The sequence below is a fragment of the Gossypium hirsutum genome, chromosome A10, assembly GCF_007990345.1.
Source record: "Gossypium hirsutum isolate 1008001.06 chromosome A10, Gossypium_hirsutum_v2.1, whole genome shotgun sequence".
NCBI classification, from domain to species: Eukaryota; Viridiplantae; Streptophyta; class Magnoliopsida; order Malvales; family Malvaceae; genus Gossypium; species Gossypium hirsutum.
The window spans coordinates 23708814-23724962 of NC_053433.1; the positions used below are offsets into that span (position 1 = coordinate 23708814).

Sequence of the window (16149 nt, forward strand, 5' to 3'; positions counted from 1 at the left end):
GCATCGTCAATGATTGTCTTTGACTCATGCGGTAGTTCTATTTTTTAAAATGAATTATTTTACTAAAAAATGATTATATTTTTTATTATTAAAGATATGGTATCAAATATTAAAATTGCCTAAACAGCCTTTACAATGATATTTGCTGATTTTTTTAGACAAAATATTAGTATTTTTATAACTAAGTTAATGTTTGATATAATCTCAATTATGCATTATTTCTATTTTTTAAAATGAATTCAAAAACGTATTATTTAATTTTTTTCTCTTCTTTTCATAGAAAAATCCTAGCCGTTCAATCTTTTTAAATTTGTCTTTGCTTTGTCGACGGCGACGTCAGCCTTCGAGCTAATTGCTCATTGCAGTTTCATCAACATTATTTTTGTAGTTTTACTTTATTTTTAATTTTAGTACACATTATCATGGTTTTATCCACAGTTTTATGGTTTTATTTTATCTACAATTTTATGGTTTTATTTTGTCCACATTTTTCGTGATTTTTATTTTTCTTTCATTATGTTTTCTTTGAAAGTAGATGTGGTTTTAGTTTTTATTTTTTTTTAGTCATGTTTTGGCATATTTGTGAGATTTGTTAATATAAGAGTGTGGCCAAATCTATTAGGAACTATTCTTGAATAGCTTTATCATGATAGATTATAGTGATGGTGATAGATCCGAGATGATGAGGAGAATAGGTCATATGAGACTTGGCCTTTTGTAGATTACTGATGCAACAGGTCTCTTGGGACTTTTGGTAGTTTTTCTTGATTGATTGGTATTCATCGTCAGGTCGATTTGATAATAGTGAGGCTAAGATGTAAATTTCAGCGATTTGATCAAGTTAATACATTTCTTGTGTGTTATTGACTTATCCCAGTATTGCGGTTATTGCTCGTTTGTCCTTCTCTTCTCTTCTCTTTTTTTGAAATTATTCTGTAGAGATGATATTTATACATTAATTTATAATGATTCATTTATTGTTTATATTATATGTCATGTCTTTGTTTTATTATGATTCACTATTCTTATTAATAGTAGTATTTTTAAAAAAAAAAAAACTTAATTTATAGTTTTTTTTATTTAGTTAAACTATGCCTTACGGAGAAAGCCCCCACCGTTTTTTTTTTCTCAATATTATTGATTTAAGTTAAATGTAAGATTTGAAGTCTTAGGTTTTTTTTTTTAGGTATTAGTTTAATGAAAAGATAGATGTTTTGATATCTTAGATATGAGTTTTATTATATGTAGATTATTTTTAAATTTATTATGATATGGGTGTGAATATATTTCGGTTGTGAATATAATTTTGTTTGTAATGTAGATTTTGATTATAACTATTTATGTAATATTTTTATATATATAAAAATAAATAAATGAAGAAATAAACTTTAAATATACAAAAATAGTATAAATTAGAGTTGAAAGAAAACTAGCATTGACATTGAAGATAAGAGAATCTGTTGGGGCATCCAATTAAAAGGAGTTGAAGTATGATAGAAACCGTTGAAAGTTGAGCATCTACCTTTAACTTTTTTTATTATTCATTTATTTAGGCTCGCATTAGGTTTATTTCGAATTTGGGTTTGGATCAATTTAGTCATGCTCTAACGGATTCACATAATTTTGAATTTTATAAGTTATAAATATTTTAATTTTAAATATAATAATTCATTTTATTTGTATACGAAGATTCAAAATTTCTTTATTATAAAAACCATAAATTATATATATTTGATAAAGTTATTTTATATAAAACAATTGAAATAGCAAAATTTATTATTTTATGATATTATATGAATTAATGAAAATATCTTTTATTGTTCATCATTATATTATATTCACAATTGAATAATTTTTTAAATTTCTTATAAAATTTATAAACCTAATACTCATATTCTAAAATATTTATCTCAAAACCCAAACCCAAACCCAAATAATATACTCATTATTAACCAAGCTCAAAAATAAATTAATTATAACCCAAATCTCAAGAAATTAGACCCAATACCCAAATATAATTTGCAAAAGTTATATCCCAATTCAATATATAATTTAAAAAATAATATTTTATTAATATATTAAAATTTTAATAATATTATATATTGCTAATTGTAATTATAGAAATGTATTTTAATATATTAAATTAGACATAATTGTTGATGTTATATCTTTTATTATAATCTATAATAAAAGTTATTATATTAATACTTATAAAATATATAATGAAAATAATAGTACATTATATATTATATATTATTATATAATGCTATATCATATCATCTTTTAATAGTTTATATATGTGCAAAAATATTAAACATTATAATCTCATGTAATAATATATCTTTTATTCTAATCTATATTATAATATACTAATTTAGTATAACAGTTGAAGGTAAAGTTAGGTAATATGTTTCGGTAATAATTATATAGTGTATTATTGCATTATCATTTAAGTTTAAATTTATAGATTTTAATAATTATTAATTTTGTATATTTATGATACATATATAATTATAGTATTAAAAATATTTTATATTAAATTACTATTTTAAAAAATTTATTTCACTTTAAATTAAAAATTTATTATTAATTACATTTCCTATTAATAAAATTTTAATATGAATACATAATACTTATGAATAGACCTACTTATGGGCCAAGTCACTTGTCTAGGCTAGAAGATATGCTTAAAAAATGGGAGAGTTTGGACAAAAATACAAGGTTAAAAAATAGGCTTGAGTAAAATTTGAGGCCTATTTTTTATATAAGCAGAGCTTTGGGCAAGATTTTTATGGTCCGAGCCTGGCATAAATTGACCCGAATATATTATGTTATAAAAAATATTATATTAATTACATATATTAAATAATAATACATTTATATTTATATTAAAACACTAACCCAATAACAATTAAACTCATTACTCAAAACCTTAAAAAAAAATTACTCAACTAAATAACCCAATCCAAAATATAAAATTTTAAAAACTATATATAATAAAATATTAATTATATTAATTTGTGTTTTTTAATATAATAAAACATTTATTATATTTATGATAGTGTTCTTTAATATAAATACTTTTTAATATACTTTTAATTTGTTAAAAAAATTTATTTTAGCATATTTAGTGCATTTAGTGTAGTATATTTTTAAAATTTATAATTTTTAAATAAAAATAATCTTAAAAAATCAAATATGAACCGGTCAAATGGGGCTCGAATTTACCTTTATTAAATTAAGTTGAGCTTGAACAAAAAAACGAACCCATTTTTTGGGGTGAGACAAGACTTGAAAAAGTGATATATATACCTTGAATAGGCCCAACCCGAGCCCTACTCATAAGCACCTTTACTTATAAATATATTTTCAAATATATATATAAATCATTTATTTATATTTAAAATAATATCATAAAATTATATTAATGATTAGTATGGCTATTCAGATATAAAATCCAAGCCAACTTTGGAGCTCAGGCTTGTTTTGCTAGCTCTATTTAAGTCATAGAATTAAAACTGTAAAATCAACCGGTTTTAACATGAACAATATATATTTGTATGATGGAAATTTGAAAAAATTTTAATAGTTATGATAATTTGCTTTTTGGAATTATAATTTTTATTTATAATATCAAAACATTATTATTTTATTTCCAAAAAAAAAAAAATCGACCCATAAGTTGTCTTAAAGTTGATCCTAAAAATCTTGAGTCATTCCATGAACCAAAACCTTTAGCATGGGTAACCCTCAATCCTAGTTTCATGATAATTCACCCAAACTCTACACAAACTTAAAAGGTATTTATCCGCTTCCATCTATTGTGCCTCATAGGTAAAGGTTGTGTAAACACTTACATCGTAGTATCAAATCTAGTATGCTACCATTGTGAAATTCATTGCTCCTCTACACAAACTAGCTTCAATGGCATATCACTAGTACTCTACACTCAACTGCAACGTATTGTCAGCTTCAGCCCGTGGCCCTTACGATTTAGTCCGCAGAATTTAAGACCAACTCTAAGTATACATTCGATATAAAATTCATAACAGGACCATAACACAAACAACACTCACTCTAGCCAAGAACCTACATATTAAAAGAGAAAGCAAAATAAAGTCCATGGTTGAAGAAAGTTTACATCCATATACTGCTATTTAAAATCAAAAGGCCAATATGGAAAAAATTATTTTCAGATTTCAGCTGAAAGTGAAACGCTAGCAATCTAAAAGACTACAACAAATCTGAAGCTTCCGGGGGGATATGTTAACCAAGCTGAAAGTCAGGTTTAGAATACATGGATTTCAACTATGTTTGTGAAAACTGTAGCATAAGAATGTAAATTTGAATCCAAAAAAAAAAAAGCAATAAAAAACTTACAACAGAAAATGCAGCAGCAGATATACTATCATTGAAGCTTGTAGTTTACCTTCAACATACTTTGCAGCTTCTCCTACAATAGCCAGGAAGTTCTGCAGTTCCGATCATATATTCTCGGTTCTTGGTACACTCACCAAGAGCAGCCCATCTCTCACAGCTCTCGTTCAAATCCGTGCAGTTACCACCGATGTCTAAATTCTTTTCGAATGAATCAACATGAATCCATTTTGTGGCGGACCATTTCTCACCTTCAATCACCGGGCACCCAGCATGGAGACTGTTCTGGTCAGGAATAGCAGTTGGGAAGAGACTGAAGAAGAGAAGTGCATCACCTCTTCGTGGTTTCACTAATTTATAGAAATGAGAAAATAAAAAAATAAAAAAACAACAAATATCAATATCGAAAATAAAAAAGCATATGATTTTTGAAAAAAGACGTCAACTATTATGTTACTTACCAGCAATTCCCTTCTTTGCACATTCCGATAGATCATCTTTTGGAGGAGTTCTACGACGTGAAGGTTCCTGATAATGAAGTTAAATGAGAAAATATATGTGTTGCTAATATGGATATTAGAGAATTACCAAATACCATAAAATCATATCTCATAAAATCAGGATTTAAATAGGATATTATGTTTCTGATTTTAGGGGATATAAAATCATATCTCATAAAATCAGGATTTAAATAGGATATTATGTTTCTGATTTTAGGGGAGATGATAAAGGAAAAATCTGGTAATTAGTGATTCTTGTTTCCAGATTTTCTCTTCCTCTATGTACTATAATTAAGGTTGTGCCGTAGCAGCCTATGTAAAAAAGGCAGAAATGAAAAATATATACGTCCTCTCAGCCTTGTTCTCTCTATTTCTTCATGGTGTCAGAGTTGTTTCTAAAACCAAATCCCTCTTTTCCCATAAATTCTTTTTCTACATCAGCTGAATCCTAACTTTCAGCAAAGAACGGATAGAAATACTCCAAAAATTAATCAGTTAGGCTCAATTTTCAGACCCTGCTCCTTCCCATGCAATTAGAACCACATCCTCTCAACCTTTTTCTCAAAAATAGGGTTGTGTATATACATTCTCTCAACCTTTTTCTCTCTATTTCTTCACAAATGTATAATGCAATAATGTATAACTACTACTTCTAGAGAGATGATAACAGTATATACATTCTCTCAACCTTTTTCTCTCTATTTCTTCACAAATGTATAATGCAATAAGGCATAATTACTAGTTGTTGAGAGATGATAACTGTAGTCATCCCCATCCATGAGCATGCATCTTGTATGCAAACTAATCTCAGAAACCTTTTTAAATAAACAAAAATCATGAAGTTAAAAAAATGTTCAAGCCACCAGAAAACACCAGTCTTGAAAGAACATATGATTGCAAGCATATGAAACAACAAAAGAAGAGATCTAATGGACATAAGGACACTTAAACAAACCTCGGCTTGAGGGAATACAGTTTCACCACCTTTGGTCACATTTGTAAGATATATCAGTACAGTTGCAATGCGATGTCCACCTCTAGCGATATTCACCTTGTCAGTAAAATAATCATAGTGAGGATCATATTTTTGCCCATGCTCGTATCTCAAAACTTGTATGTCTTCCCCATTTTCTGGAAATGTGAAAAACAAAATTCATGTTAGCATGTACTTCCTTAATTAAACCACAATTGCTATTTTTCACTCTCTGACCCTCAAACACATATGTATCTCATTTATATTAAGGACATAAACATGAGATTTATCAGTCCACTCCCAGCCAAAGTATCATGAAGCTTTCAGATGATGACATTGACTTTGATATTGATATATTGATAGATCATGGAGCACATAAAAATTAAATTCCAAATGCATAAATTAGCAATCCAGATATATAGTTCACAAACAAATAGAATGTTCAAAAAATAACTATTTTATCCTACTTAAAACATTTAATATCATCTCTTCCCATATCCTACTTGCTAGTTCTCATATCGTGAATAATGAAAATTAAAGAGTGTAATCATAGAAACATAATCTAACTAAGTTATCATTGTGGTGTGCAAGAAATCTTCATATATAATTAGAATGTCACTGCAGAACTAAAGAACACAATCTTAGTAGGGCCCTAAATTCATGGTATACACACCTTTGGGCAGAAAGGTCCATGTTGAAATCTTGTCCTCTATACCAGCAACAATAGGATCCTAAAAAGAAATAAAAGGGAAAGTAAGCATCACTTAGCTCAAATATACAAAAGTCAAAAGCAAAACCATTGCAATGTTGAGTGCCTCCTTAAGAGAATTGATGGATAACTTGTCATATTGAACCCTTCAAACCATCATTAGTATATGTTTTCATCAAGATAACCCTATATTACCAAGACTAGATGAATGTCAGATATGAGTTTGTGTTCGACACAAGTATCCTTAATTTTTAAGTTTCTCCACATATTTGGATAATCATAAAACCGTTCCTATATCCTAGAACGCAAATTTTGAGCACAAGTACTTCTGAGAAAACGAAGAGTTCGGATAAGATAGGATCACATACCATAAAAGCCAAGCCTATCTATCTATCGAACTATTAATGTAGTTATCATTTTTATCAAATCCTACCTAAATAGTTCCTCTGTAATTAATGGAGTACCCATAAGCCATAAGTATAGGCCAACAACTTAGACTACCATAATTGGATAAAATAAGATTGGGAAACAACAACTACAATCTACAAGAGAGAAGATAAACGTCTGAACCTTTCCCTTAGGAATGAACATCCCTGAGCTCGTACGGACTTCGCTAAGCTTGCTCTGTCCACTAACATTATCAGCAACTGCAGATCTCTTTAGCTCCGATTTCGCCTTTAATTACAAAGAAAAAGAAGAAACATTAAATGAATTCAAAATTAAAAAAAAAAAGGAATAGACGAAAATTTGGAGTCGAATTTACTAGAGAGATCAAATGATCGCATTCGAGGTCCGTTAAGAAGCCTTCATAGACGAAAGCCCTGCAAAAGAAGAGAACAAGGTAAAGAAAATTAAAAAATTTACTAAATTCTTCAGCGAAGTGAAAAGAGATCGAGATAGAAAGTGACCTAGGTTTCCAGGAAACTTGTTTGACTTTGGAAGGATTGATAATGGAGCTTGGAGGAGTTAAGAAGGACTCACATGATTGGTACAAGTTTGAAGCGATTAAGTTCAATATTAGGATTTGCAGAGAACAACTCCTCCCAATAGCCATCGAATGTAAACCTTAGATCGAAAGATTTTCCGGGAAAGAAAAGGTAAAAAATTTTCTCGGGAAAATGGTACTTTGCTAATCTGAGTTTAACCTGTAGTAAGGCTATAGCCAGGAGCGACGATATTTTTTTTACTTTTAAGGAACTAATACGGTGTCGTCTCAATAATTTTGCAATGGGGTGTATTCGTAAAATTATTGACATCTTTTGGTAAAATCAAATACTAATTATGATTTAAAGTATCTAATTAGTTTTATTTTGTTAAATAATACTTTCTTTTCATAATTTTTTTCTTAATGAAAATTTGGCCACTAATGTTTATATATTTCGTCAAAATGGCATTAATTGTATTTTTGAGCCTTTTTTAGCCATTAACTTCTATTCTTGTTTTTCAAATTGATTTTTTAATAGATTTGATGAAAGTAAAGTAAGATGTAGAATTTCATATGTGAAATATTTTTAATAAGATGTAATTTATTAGTTAAATAACCTAATAAGATAATTACATGTGAAAAATAATAAAATAAATTATATATAAAATAAAAAAATATTCTACATTATCCATTAACTTTTTTACAGGTACTTTCATCACATCTATTAAACAAAGCAATTTAAAAAAATAAAATTGATGACTAAAAATGATTCAAAAATACTATTAAGACCATTTTGATAAAACATATAAACGTTACTAGATTGTTATAAAATTTACCCTTACTTTCATTACCAAAAAAAAATTACCTGTTAAGTATTATTTTTTTCAATTGTTTAAATAAAACAATAATAATGTTATCTCAAAATTATATCTTCAAAAAAATGTTATCTTAATTATCAAAATATTGATTATAATTTGTAAATCCCAATTGTAAAGAGATTATATATATGTAAAAAAACATGTGGTGTTTATATTATATTTTGTATCGACTGGTCTATCGTTTTTTCCCTTCTTTCAAACTGTTCCAATCCTTCAAATGTGTGGGTTCATTACTTCATTTGATGGAAACTAGAACTTGAAAAAAAAGGATGTAAAAAGCTAGAAGAATCAACAATCAAAATTTGGAAAAAAAAAAATTCTTGGAGAAGAACCAAATTTTCAGAATATATATTTTACAAAAAAAAAACCATTATGAAACTTTTTCATTCTGAGAATTTTGACCATTCAAACAGTTAGTTGAATTGTATTCTTCTGTATGAAAGATCTCGTCGGAGAAAGTCCTCCGATGAGGGCACTTTTCTTGTTCTTTCAGCATCTCAAGGCATTTAGGATCACCTTTAAGCATGCCTACAACCTGCAGCGAAAATGCAATTTTCTGAATTATCTACAGTTTTACTTGGATTGCAAGTAACATGTAATGAAGAAGGATATGCCTGACTCATTTGGGGTCGATCTATCGATGACTGATTTATACAAATAGAAGCTGTTGCAATGGCACATTTTAACTGGTCCAGGTCATAGTTATTCCCGAGAGCTGGATCAACGAGCTCGTTGATCTTATTTTCTGCAATCAATGGTTTTGCCTGCAAGTTGAATCATGGGATTATTCAACAACGGTGGTGATGTGAGTGCAAATTCACTTATGGTAAACTAGATCTACCCAGATAACAAGGCTTTTTTGTGAACTATCAACAGCTCGCCTCCCGGTGATTAGTTCCAACAGCAGTACGCCGAAAGCATAGACATCCGTTTTTTCATCGACTATGCCGTGCATGAAAAGCTCAGGAGCAAGGTAACTGCAATGACATGAATTCAGGTTAAATTTTGTATACAATAAAAAGAACTTTTAGATGTACAGAAATCAAGTGAGTTTTCAAGTATGAACCCAAATGTGCCTTCGACTTTATAGACGGTATGATGTGTCCAATTATCGGGTAACCACTTTGAAAGGCCAAAATCAGAAATCTGGAATCACATTGGAATGTCAACATTAAGCAAAAGGTACATCTTTAGAACGATAATGATTTTCGAGTTCAAGTTTTACCTGAGCATCAAAGTTCTCGGAAAGCAATACGTTTGCTGCCTTGATATCTTTATGGATAATTCTCCGCTGGCAACCTTCATGAAGATAGCTAAGGCCTTCGGCAGTCCCGACAGCAATCTTGAATCTGATTCTCCAAGTCAGTTTCTCCTTGGGGCCTGTAAATGAATGGCAACAAGTTATATATGAACACGTAAAGAAATCAAATTGAGAGGCTTAGCAGAAAACAAACCGTAAAGTAAAGATGACAGGCTTCCATGGGGAGACAATTGAAGAACAAGGTACATGCCCCCTTCAACCCCATAGCCAATCATTTTAGCAATATTGGGATGGTCCAGATGAACCATAATTCCAAGCTCAGACAAGAAATCCTCGATCATCTCTTCCTGTGAACCTTTCATTAGCCGCTTAATTGCAACAAACTTCCTGTCTTTCAATTGCCCTTTGTAAACTTCTGCATACCCTCCTTGCCCTATCAAATTTTCTTCTCAAAAGAAATGGAAAAATGAATGTCAATGTAATAGGAATTGGATTGAAATTACAAAAATAATTATCACGTAGTAGGAAAAATACCATGGCTGAAGTTATTGGTTGCTTCCTGAAGCTCTGAGAGTAAAAAGTTCTTCCAGGAAGATTTTAAACAGCGTAATTCTGCATCCAGAGCGGAATCTAGTGGAACCGTGTCTTCTCCACCTTTTTTTCCCCTCTTTAACGGGAGCTTAGGCATTAGAGGAGGCAATACTTGAGAAGGGATTCCGGGTCCTTTTTTCAGTAAACGAAAGATGCCGCGCAGATGAACAAGACCAGTCAAACTCAGTTGGCCTTCAGAGTCCGTTGCGGAGTTAGATTCTTCTGATGCTTCATTTGTTAGTTCTAGAGCTTCTGCAGTCCTTGAGCAATCTTGAAGATCACCATTTGGAGACAGTGCATCGATTCTCTTCAATTCGGCGCCTAAAGATGTCAAGTCTAACATCGCATATGATCTAACATTAGAACAATTATCAAGTCTCTTAACCATATCAACTCTGAACAACATGGAAATGGATGATTGGTATACCAATAGATGTAACTGAGTCGGAGAAAGAAGTTCGAGGTTTTCTCCTTATAAAACGAAGAGGCTCCCATTTCTTCTTTTCGGTGCCAGTTTTATCGGAACTTTCAGCACTACAAGTGGGGGGAAAAGGACAAACAAATGATATGAACAAACATAAAATAAGAAAAACAAAGGCAGCATGAAACAAGTGAAGAGCAGGCATGGCAATGGCTATAAACAGACATGAGCATAGATCCTGTCCGAAGAAAAAGGATCAGAGAGATTAAAAGAGCCATTGAATAGGCACCTGTTACAAAAGATGGATATGAAACTCAAGGCAGGGGCAATCTTAAAACAATCTAATGCAGAATAGAAGATATAAAAGAAAAAAGCATGGGGAAAAAAAGCATACATATACTCTTATCCAAACGATAAATATATTTATATATACACTTATACATACAAGCATTACATGTAAAAGAGATTTGAAATCATAAAAGCGCAGACACATCAAAACCCAAAAGCTTAGATCTTCCAGGTTGTGGTAATCCTTCCAAAAATTTATTAATAGAAAGGCAATGCTGCAAAAACACAAACATATTGAAAACAAACCAAAATGAGAAAGAAACTAAAAGGCCGAAAAGGATGCAATTCAAAGTACCATGTAGGATCAGATGCTTCTATTCTGTCCCCCATGGTTTTTGAGATGGATCAGAACCAGGGAGACCATAGAAGCCAAAAGAATAGGCAACAAATGACAAAGATATAGAGAGAATAATGAGAAATATGAGAAATGGAGTAGAGGGTTGCCATTATTCTCTGAGCTTTCTCTAATATCCATTTAGTATTTTTGACAGATAATCTCCTTGTGCCTAAAAGTAGGTTCTCTCCCATTTCATCATTCGTAATCCATCCCCCTTTTTTTAGAAGAAATCTATTAAAAATAAATGAGAATATATTTTAATCCTATGTTTAGCAAATCTAAAGGAATGTTTAAGGCTTGTAAGAAAGCACGTTGGGGGTTCTCTTCATGGAACAAGTTTTGGCATTTGACACGTGGAAGAAACCACCATGTTTTTTTTCTTCTTTTTCTTCTTCCACTTTCTCTATTAAACCTTTCTGTCAATCTCTTTTTTACTGATTTTAACCAACAAAAAAACTTTGCAAGTTGAACAGCACAGGGATTTGTTACTTCATTTGGAGCTTCAAACCAGATGAGCTGGTATTTGCATAAACTTTGGATTTTCCCACAAGAAATGCTTTACTTCTTTACCATCAAACTAGTTAAGAATATCGGTTCGAGATTCAACCAGATCATCCAATTTAATTAAATAAATTATTAAAAAAATTATAAAATATAAAAAAACTGGTTCGATTGATTTTTACTACAAAATTCACATGAAAGTATGATCCTTAGAGGGAGATACAAAGAAAGACTAAATATCTTCGTAATGGTTAAAGAGGTTAACTACGAACCCAGAGTTTAACTCAGTTAATTCATACAAGTTTGGAGTTGTAATCTTTGAGGTAGATATTTTTTTCACCAATGGAACAGCAGATGAACAGACTTATAGCCAAGAGAAACAATAGCATTAAGTGTTTTTTTTTTCTGAACGTGTCACAATACAGGCTTTATTGGACAACTTTACACCAAAAAATTTACCAAATAAATCACAAGGTGGAGAAGCCGATGACTACTCAGCTGATTTAATGGACATTGCGATTAATCAAACCCTCAAATATTGCATAAAGATCTCTGTTATCCGGGCCAAAAATCTCCTCTGCTTTCCTCAAAGTCTCCTGCATAAGTCAGAAATAAACAAGATGAAAATGCGGCACTGTGAAACAGATAAAACAAAGAAGACGAGTTAGTCAAGAAGTCGCATACTTCTCTCGTTTGTTTGTGGGAGTTTAGTTCTTTAACATTTGCCAGGAACGCACCAAACTGCTCATACGACAAGCGGCTCCTGATGAACAAAAAACAGGTGTGAGATATGAAATTAGGCAAACTTATATGATTGGGTTCATCAACCACAACAGCTTACTGTTTCCGCAACTGTAAGTTTTCACAATACAGATGTATTTACCTGACTTGACGGAAGAATTCTTTCCCATCAACCCGAGTGCGACCTGAAACATATCCAGAAAGAAGTCATGAAATGATATTTAAAATACTACACAGTTGCATTTAATTTGTTACTGCAGAACTACATATCCAGCTCTTATTTTAGAATAACAGTTTTGAAGCTAACCAGACTGTGATCCAGAATCGGAGCTTGATATTGATGACCTATCATCAAACATGCCTCTTGAGGTAGAAAACGAAACTGAATGTCTCCTAGGAGACACTGGCTTAGATGTCCTTGTGGGGGATACAGAAGCTGACACACTTGGTGGAGAACCTGGAGGAGTTAGCCGCGGTGTGCTTGTTTGTGATGCTAGCAGGAGGCCATGAGGTAAGCCAGGCCTTGAGGCTGACACTATAATGGTACCCAGTGAGGAAAATAGATGACAATATGAAGAAAAGGGGAAAATAAAATATTTCAGTGCTCTCAGTAGCGATCATGGAAACAGAAAGATCTTCAGTGTGCACTGTGTGGAAAGAAACATATTTAGGTATAAATTCTACAGCTATGGCAAAACCAACAAAGACTGAAGTGTACCATCTGAGTCACGATCCTCTGCACCCGAATCAGAGTACTGGCTGCGCATTGAAGCAGTTCTTGAAATCAAGGCAGAATCATCTTCTGGAAAGTTGGAAGATACCAAGGGTTATCATCATAAGCAATGACAAGCAGCGTAAGCATCTGACAAAGAACTGTAAGGATGACAACTTCTAATAGTGCACTGAATGTTCAATCTAGATCACAGATGCACTACAGAAATGAAGTTCAAATGCGTTCAACTGAGTGAACAGGAAAAAGAAAAACATACCTGACAGTGTTGGCTTCGCGATGATTGGAGGACCCCCTGTGGCCTGTATGGAAAACAAGATTTAGCAAGTAAAAAATCTACAAAGCATCATTCTAAAAGGGAATCCCTGGAAGTGGAATTACTTACAGAACTTTCATCGTCCTCTTGAAGTGACTGCATAAGCTTCCTTCTAAAGACCTCCAACTGCAGAATCGCATAACAGTCGAACCTCAGACTAAATTGCCTAGTAAAACCCTCAACACTACTTCCCACTTCCCCAAAACACCAATTAGCTCAAACCACACAAGCCCTTGGTAGTTCAGATACATCAATTGAAGGGCACACTCAAATTTCCAAAATTCAACATACATATAACACACAAGATGAAAACATTCCAAATCATCAAGCAATGCTCATGCCTTCCCTTATCAGGATTCTAAGAATGCACATTGGTTATAAAAATTTAATGTGAACCCTTTATTTTGCATGAAAAATAAAATTATCTTCAACATTTTAAAAGTCCTATTAACAATTTAGTGAACCCCCCCCATTAACAATTTAACAATTTACCTTGGAAACATCTCTCTGAAGCTTCCTTACAGTATTAGAAAGCGAAGCATTATCTTTCAACAAGCTCTCCTACCAAAGAACAAAAAAAGGAAAGATAATTGAATCATTAAAATTCTAAAAAAAAAAGGAAGAAACAAATTAAAGACAGAAAACCAGATGGAACGTACCTTTTCTTGGTCGGCCTTAACGAGCTTATTCGAGGTTTCAGACAAAGAAGTCTCGAGAGCATCGATCAGGGCACACAAGTCGGCGATTTGTTGGTCTTTCTCGGTGAGCTTGTCTCGAAGAGAAGAAGACTCGGCTTCGAGTAAAGACACGCGGGTGGAGAGAGCAATGGAGGTGATCTTACGGGCCACATCGAGTTGATCAAAAGGATCGGAGGGTAATACTTGCAATAATTCCTCGGGAAGATCGAAGGTGGAACCACCCGACTCTTTGGCCAACATTTTTATAACTCTCTCTCTCTCTGTCTCTCTCTCTCTCTCTCACACACACACACACACAGAGTCACACACTCCAATCTCTTTTCTATTAGCTTCCTTTTTTTGTTTCACTTTTTCTATATTATATATGAAGAAAAAAACTGAAAGTACGGGGATTAGATAAATCATATAAATGGTTGGATTTGGATTTCAGACATGGGGTGAGAATTGAGAATGTCAGAGTGTGTTGGGTATTTTTCTTTATGACAAAACAACCAACATGTGGCCTGCGAATGGATAGGCAAAAGAGAATAAAGACAAAGTTTCTAGTGGTCTGCTTTTTTAGCTGGTTTCTATCTCTTTGGTTCAGAAACAGACATAGATTTTGGTTGGTCTTAAAATGGCATCGTAGTATCCGCCATGGCCATTGGGGAGCTTGGAAGCATTTCATGGGCTTCATATTGGTTGATGAATCATTTTACTCAACCTAAAACAATATGTAAATATATCAAATTGGGCCCTGTTCAAGATTTGATCCACTCCCATTAAAACCGATAGTTCTATCATGTCACTTCCGCAAAGCAATTGATTGTGGAAGAAATTAGGAGAAGTAGGCATTTTCAGATAACAACGTAGATTCCATCTGAATCTAAAATCATAACACCATTATCTTGACTTTGTGGTAACTTAGTTCATCAAACTAACTTTTCACCCGTTTTTTTCCCTTCCTGATCATCACACCTTCATTATAAATTTTTAAAGTAATCTAACTTTATATATAAAAAATAAAAATCATTTTAACTCCCCATTTAATTTTTTCACCTCTTTTTGTCATTGAATTTGAATTTTTGTCAACTTACCCTAAAATAGATGAAAAAATTAAATATTTATTAACTTTGTTGACGCTAATATACATAGATTGTAATATAGATGACACGTTAACATTTAATTAATTTTTAAAATTTAAAAAATATCAAAGTAAACTTATTCATATTTGAAAACCAAAAAAACAAAAATAAAGAGAAATGTTTTTAAGAAATTTTATAAATAAAAATAAAAAAAAAGAAGAGAAGAAAAAAGAGGAACCTGACATGTTGTTTCAGGGGCAAAGCCAAGCCTTTATAATTTTTTAAAAAAATTGAATTAATAAAGATAAAATTACACTTTAGCCTCTTTTAAAATTATAAAAATTCGATTTAATCCTTTACAAATTATAAAAATATAAACTATAAAAAATTAGAATTTCATCCTCCCCTAAAAAATTGTTCTAACTTCGCCATGTATTTTTTTATCAGGTTTTAGAACCTCACATTAAAAAAACTCATCCAAGTCATGAAAATTGTTTGAATATGAAAAAAGGGAAAAGAAAAGTTTATTTCTAGCCAACAATACTTTCTCGCCCTTAAATAAAAAGAATGTGTTTAAATACATTGGAATTTGCATCTTTTAAAATGCTAACTCACCTATTATTTACTTACTATCTATTTTTAGTTGATGAATGGAAAGGATGAAGGCTTCGGTTATGAGGAAAGTCATGAGCCGAAGTTGCAAAAGTTAAAGGTTTTCTATAACTTAGTAATTTTTATGTGTTTTTTAATTTATTATAATTTTTAAATTTTTATAATTT

General features: G+C 31.5%; 3 protein-coding genes across 5 annotated transcripts; all 3 read right to left on the bottom strand.

Moving 5' to 3' along the window:
* Positions 1–4177: 4177 nt before the first annotated feature.
* LOC107897647 (probable prolyl 4-hydroxylase 4) lies at positions 4178–7733 on the bottom strand. The gene is made up of 7 exons (XM_016823164.2): positions 7468–7733; positions 7323–7380; positions 7130–7234; positions 6524–6581; positions 5833–6008; positions 4839–4905; positions 4178–4727 (listed from the first exon to the last, which is right to left on the bottom strand). The coding sequence occupies exons 1-7, from the start codon at positions 7611–7613 to the stop codon at positions 4432–4434; spliced, it is 906 nt and encodes a 301-aa protein (XP_016678653.1). The 5' UTR covers positions 7614–7733; the 3' UTR covers positions 4178–4431.
* A 956-nt stretch (positions 7734–8689) lies between these two features.
* LOC107897648 (receptor-like cytosolic serine/threonine-protein kinase RBK2) lies at positions 8690–11850 on the bottom strand. 2 transcript variants are annotated; one of them, XM_016823165.2, is made up of 9 exons: positions 11279–11850; positions 10642–10748; positions 10158–10550; positions 9817–10068; positions 9588–9742; positions 9429–9508; positions 9204–9339; positions 8977–9126; positions 8690–8897 (listed from the first exon to the last, which is right to left on the bottom strand). In XM_016823165.2, exons 1-9 carry the CDS (start codon positions 11311–11313, stop codon positions 8733–8735), a joined length of 1473 nt encoding a protein of 490 aa, XP_016678654.2. In that variant the 5' UTR covers positions 11314–11850; the 3' UTR covers positions 8690–8732. The 2 variants fall into 2 exon arrangements, with proteins under 2 accessions (XP_016678654.2, XP_040934934.1); XM_041079000.1 differs by lacking the exon at positions 11279–11850 and adding an exon at positions 11090–11233.
* A 123-nt stretch (positions 11851–11973) lies between these two features.
* LOC107897649 (uncharacterized protein At4g15545) lies at positions 11974–14968 on the bottom strand. Of its 2 annotated transcripts, none has more exons than XM_016823166.2 (9): positions 14268–14968; positions 14101–14169; positions 13678–13734; positions 13552–13594; positions 13281–13364; positions 12870–13097; positions 12705–12747; positions 12506–12584; positions 11974–12417 (listed from the first exon to the last, which is right to left on the bottom strand). In XM_016823166.2, exons 1-9 carry the CDS (start codon positions 14544–14546, stop codon positions 12325–12327), a joined length of 975 nt encoding a protein of 324 aa, XP_016678655.1. In that variant the 5' UTR covers positions 14547–14968; the 3' UTR covers positions 11974–12324. The 2 variants fall into 2 exon arrangements, with proteins under 2 accessions (XP_016678655.1, XP_016678656.1); XM_016823167.2 differs by having other exon boundaries at positions 12870–13091; positions 14268–14885.
* Positions 14969–16149: the final 1181 nt, after the last annotated feature.

Bases quoted from the DNA above. Each gene is read 5' to 3' on its own strand.
- LOC107897647 (XM_016823164.2), bottom strand. From the start codon at position 7,613: ATGGCTATTGGGAGGAGTTGTTCTCTGCAAATCCTAATATTGAACTTA. The intron at 7,235-7,322 runs GTAAATTCGACT...TTGTAATTAAAG, and splicing joins GCGATCATTTGATCTCTCTA to GCGAAATCGGAGCTAAAGAG. The intron at 4,906-5,832 runs GTTTGTTTAAGT...CTTCATTATCAG, and splicing joins CTGTATTCCCTCAAGCCGAG to GAACCTTCACGTCGTAGAAC.
- LOC107897649 (XM_016823166.2), bottom strand. From the start codon at position 14,546: ATGTTGGCCAAAGAGTCGGGTGGTTCCACCTTCGATCTTCCCGAGGAA. The intron at 13,365-13,551 runs GTATGTTTTTCT...CCAACTTTCCAG, and splicing joins CGCGAAGCCAACACTGTCAG to AAGATGATTCTGCCTTGATT. The intron at 12,748-12,869 runs GTTAGCTTCAAA...GATATGTTTCAG, and splicing joins CGATTCTGGATCACAGTCTG to GTCGCACTCGGGTTGATGGG.
- LOC107897648 (XM_016823165.2), bottom strand. From the start codon at position 11,313: ATGGGGGACAGAATAGAAGCATCTGATCCTACATG. The intron at 10,551-10,641 runs GTATACCAATCA...ATGCGATGTTAG, and splicing joins CGACTCAGTTACATCTATTG to ACTTGACATCTTTAGGCGCC. The intron at 8,898-8,976 runs GCATATCCTTCT...TTTTCGCTGCAG, and splicing joins ATCGACCCCAAATGAGTCAG to GTTGTAGGCATGCTTAAAGG.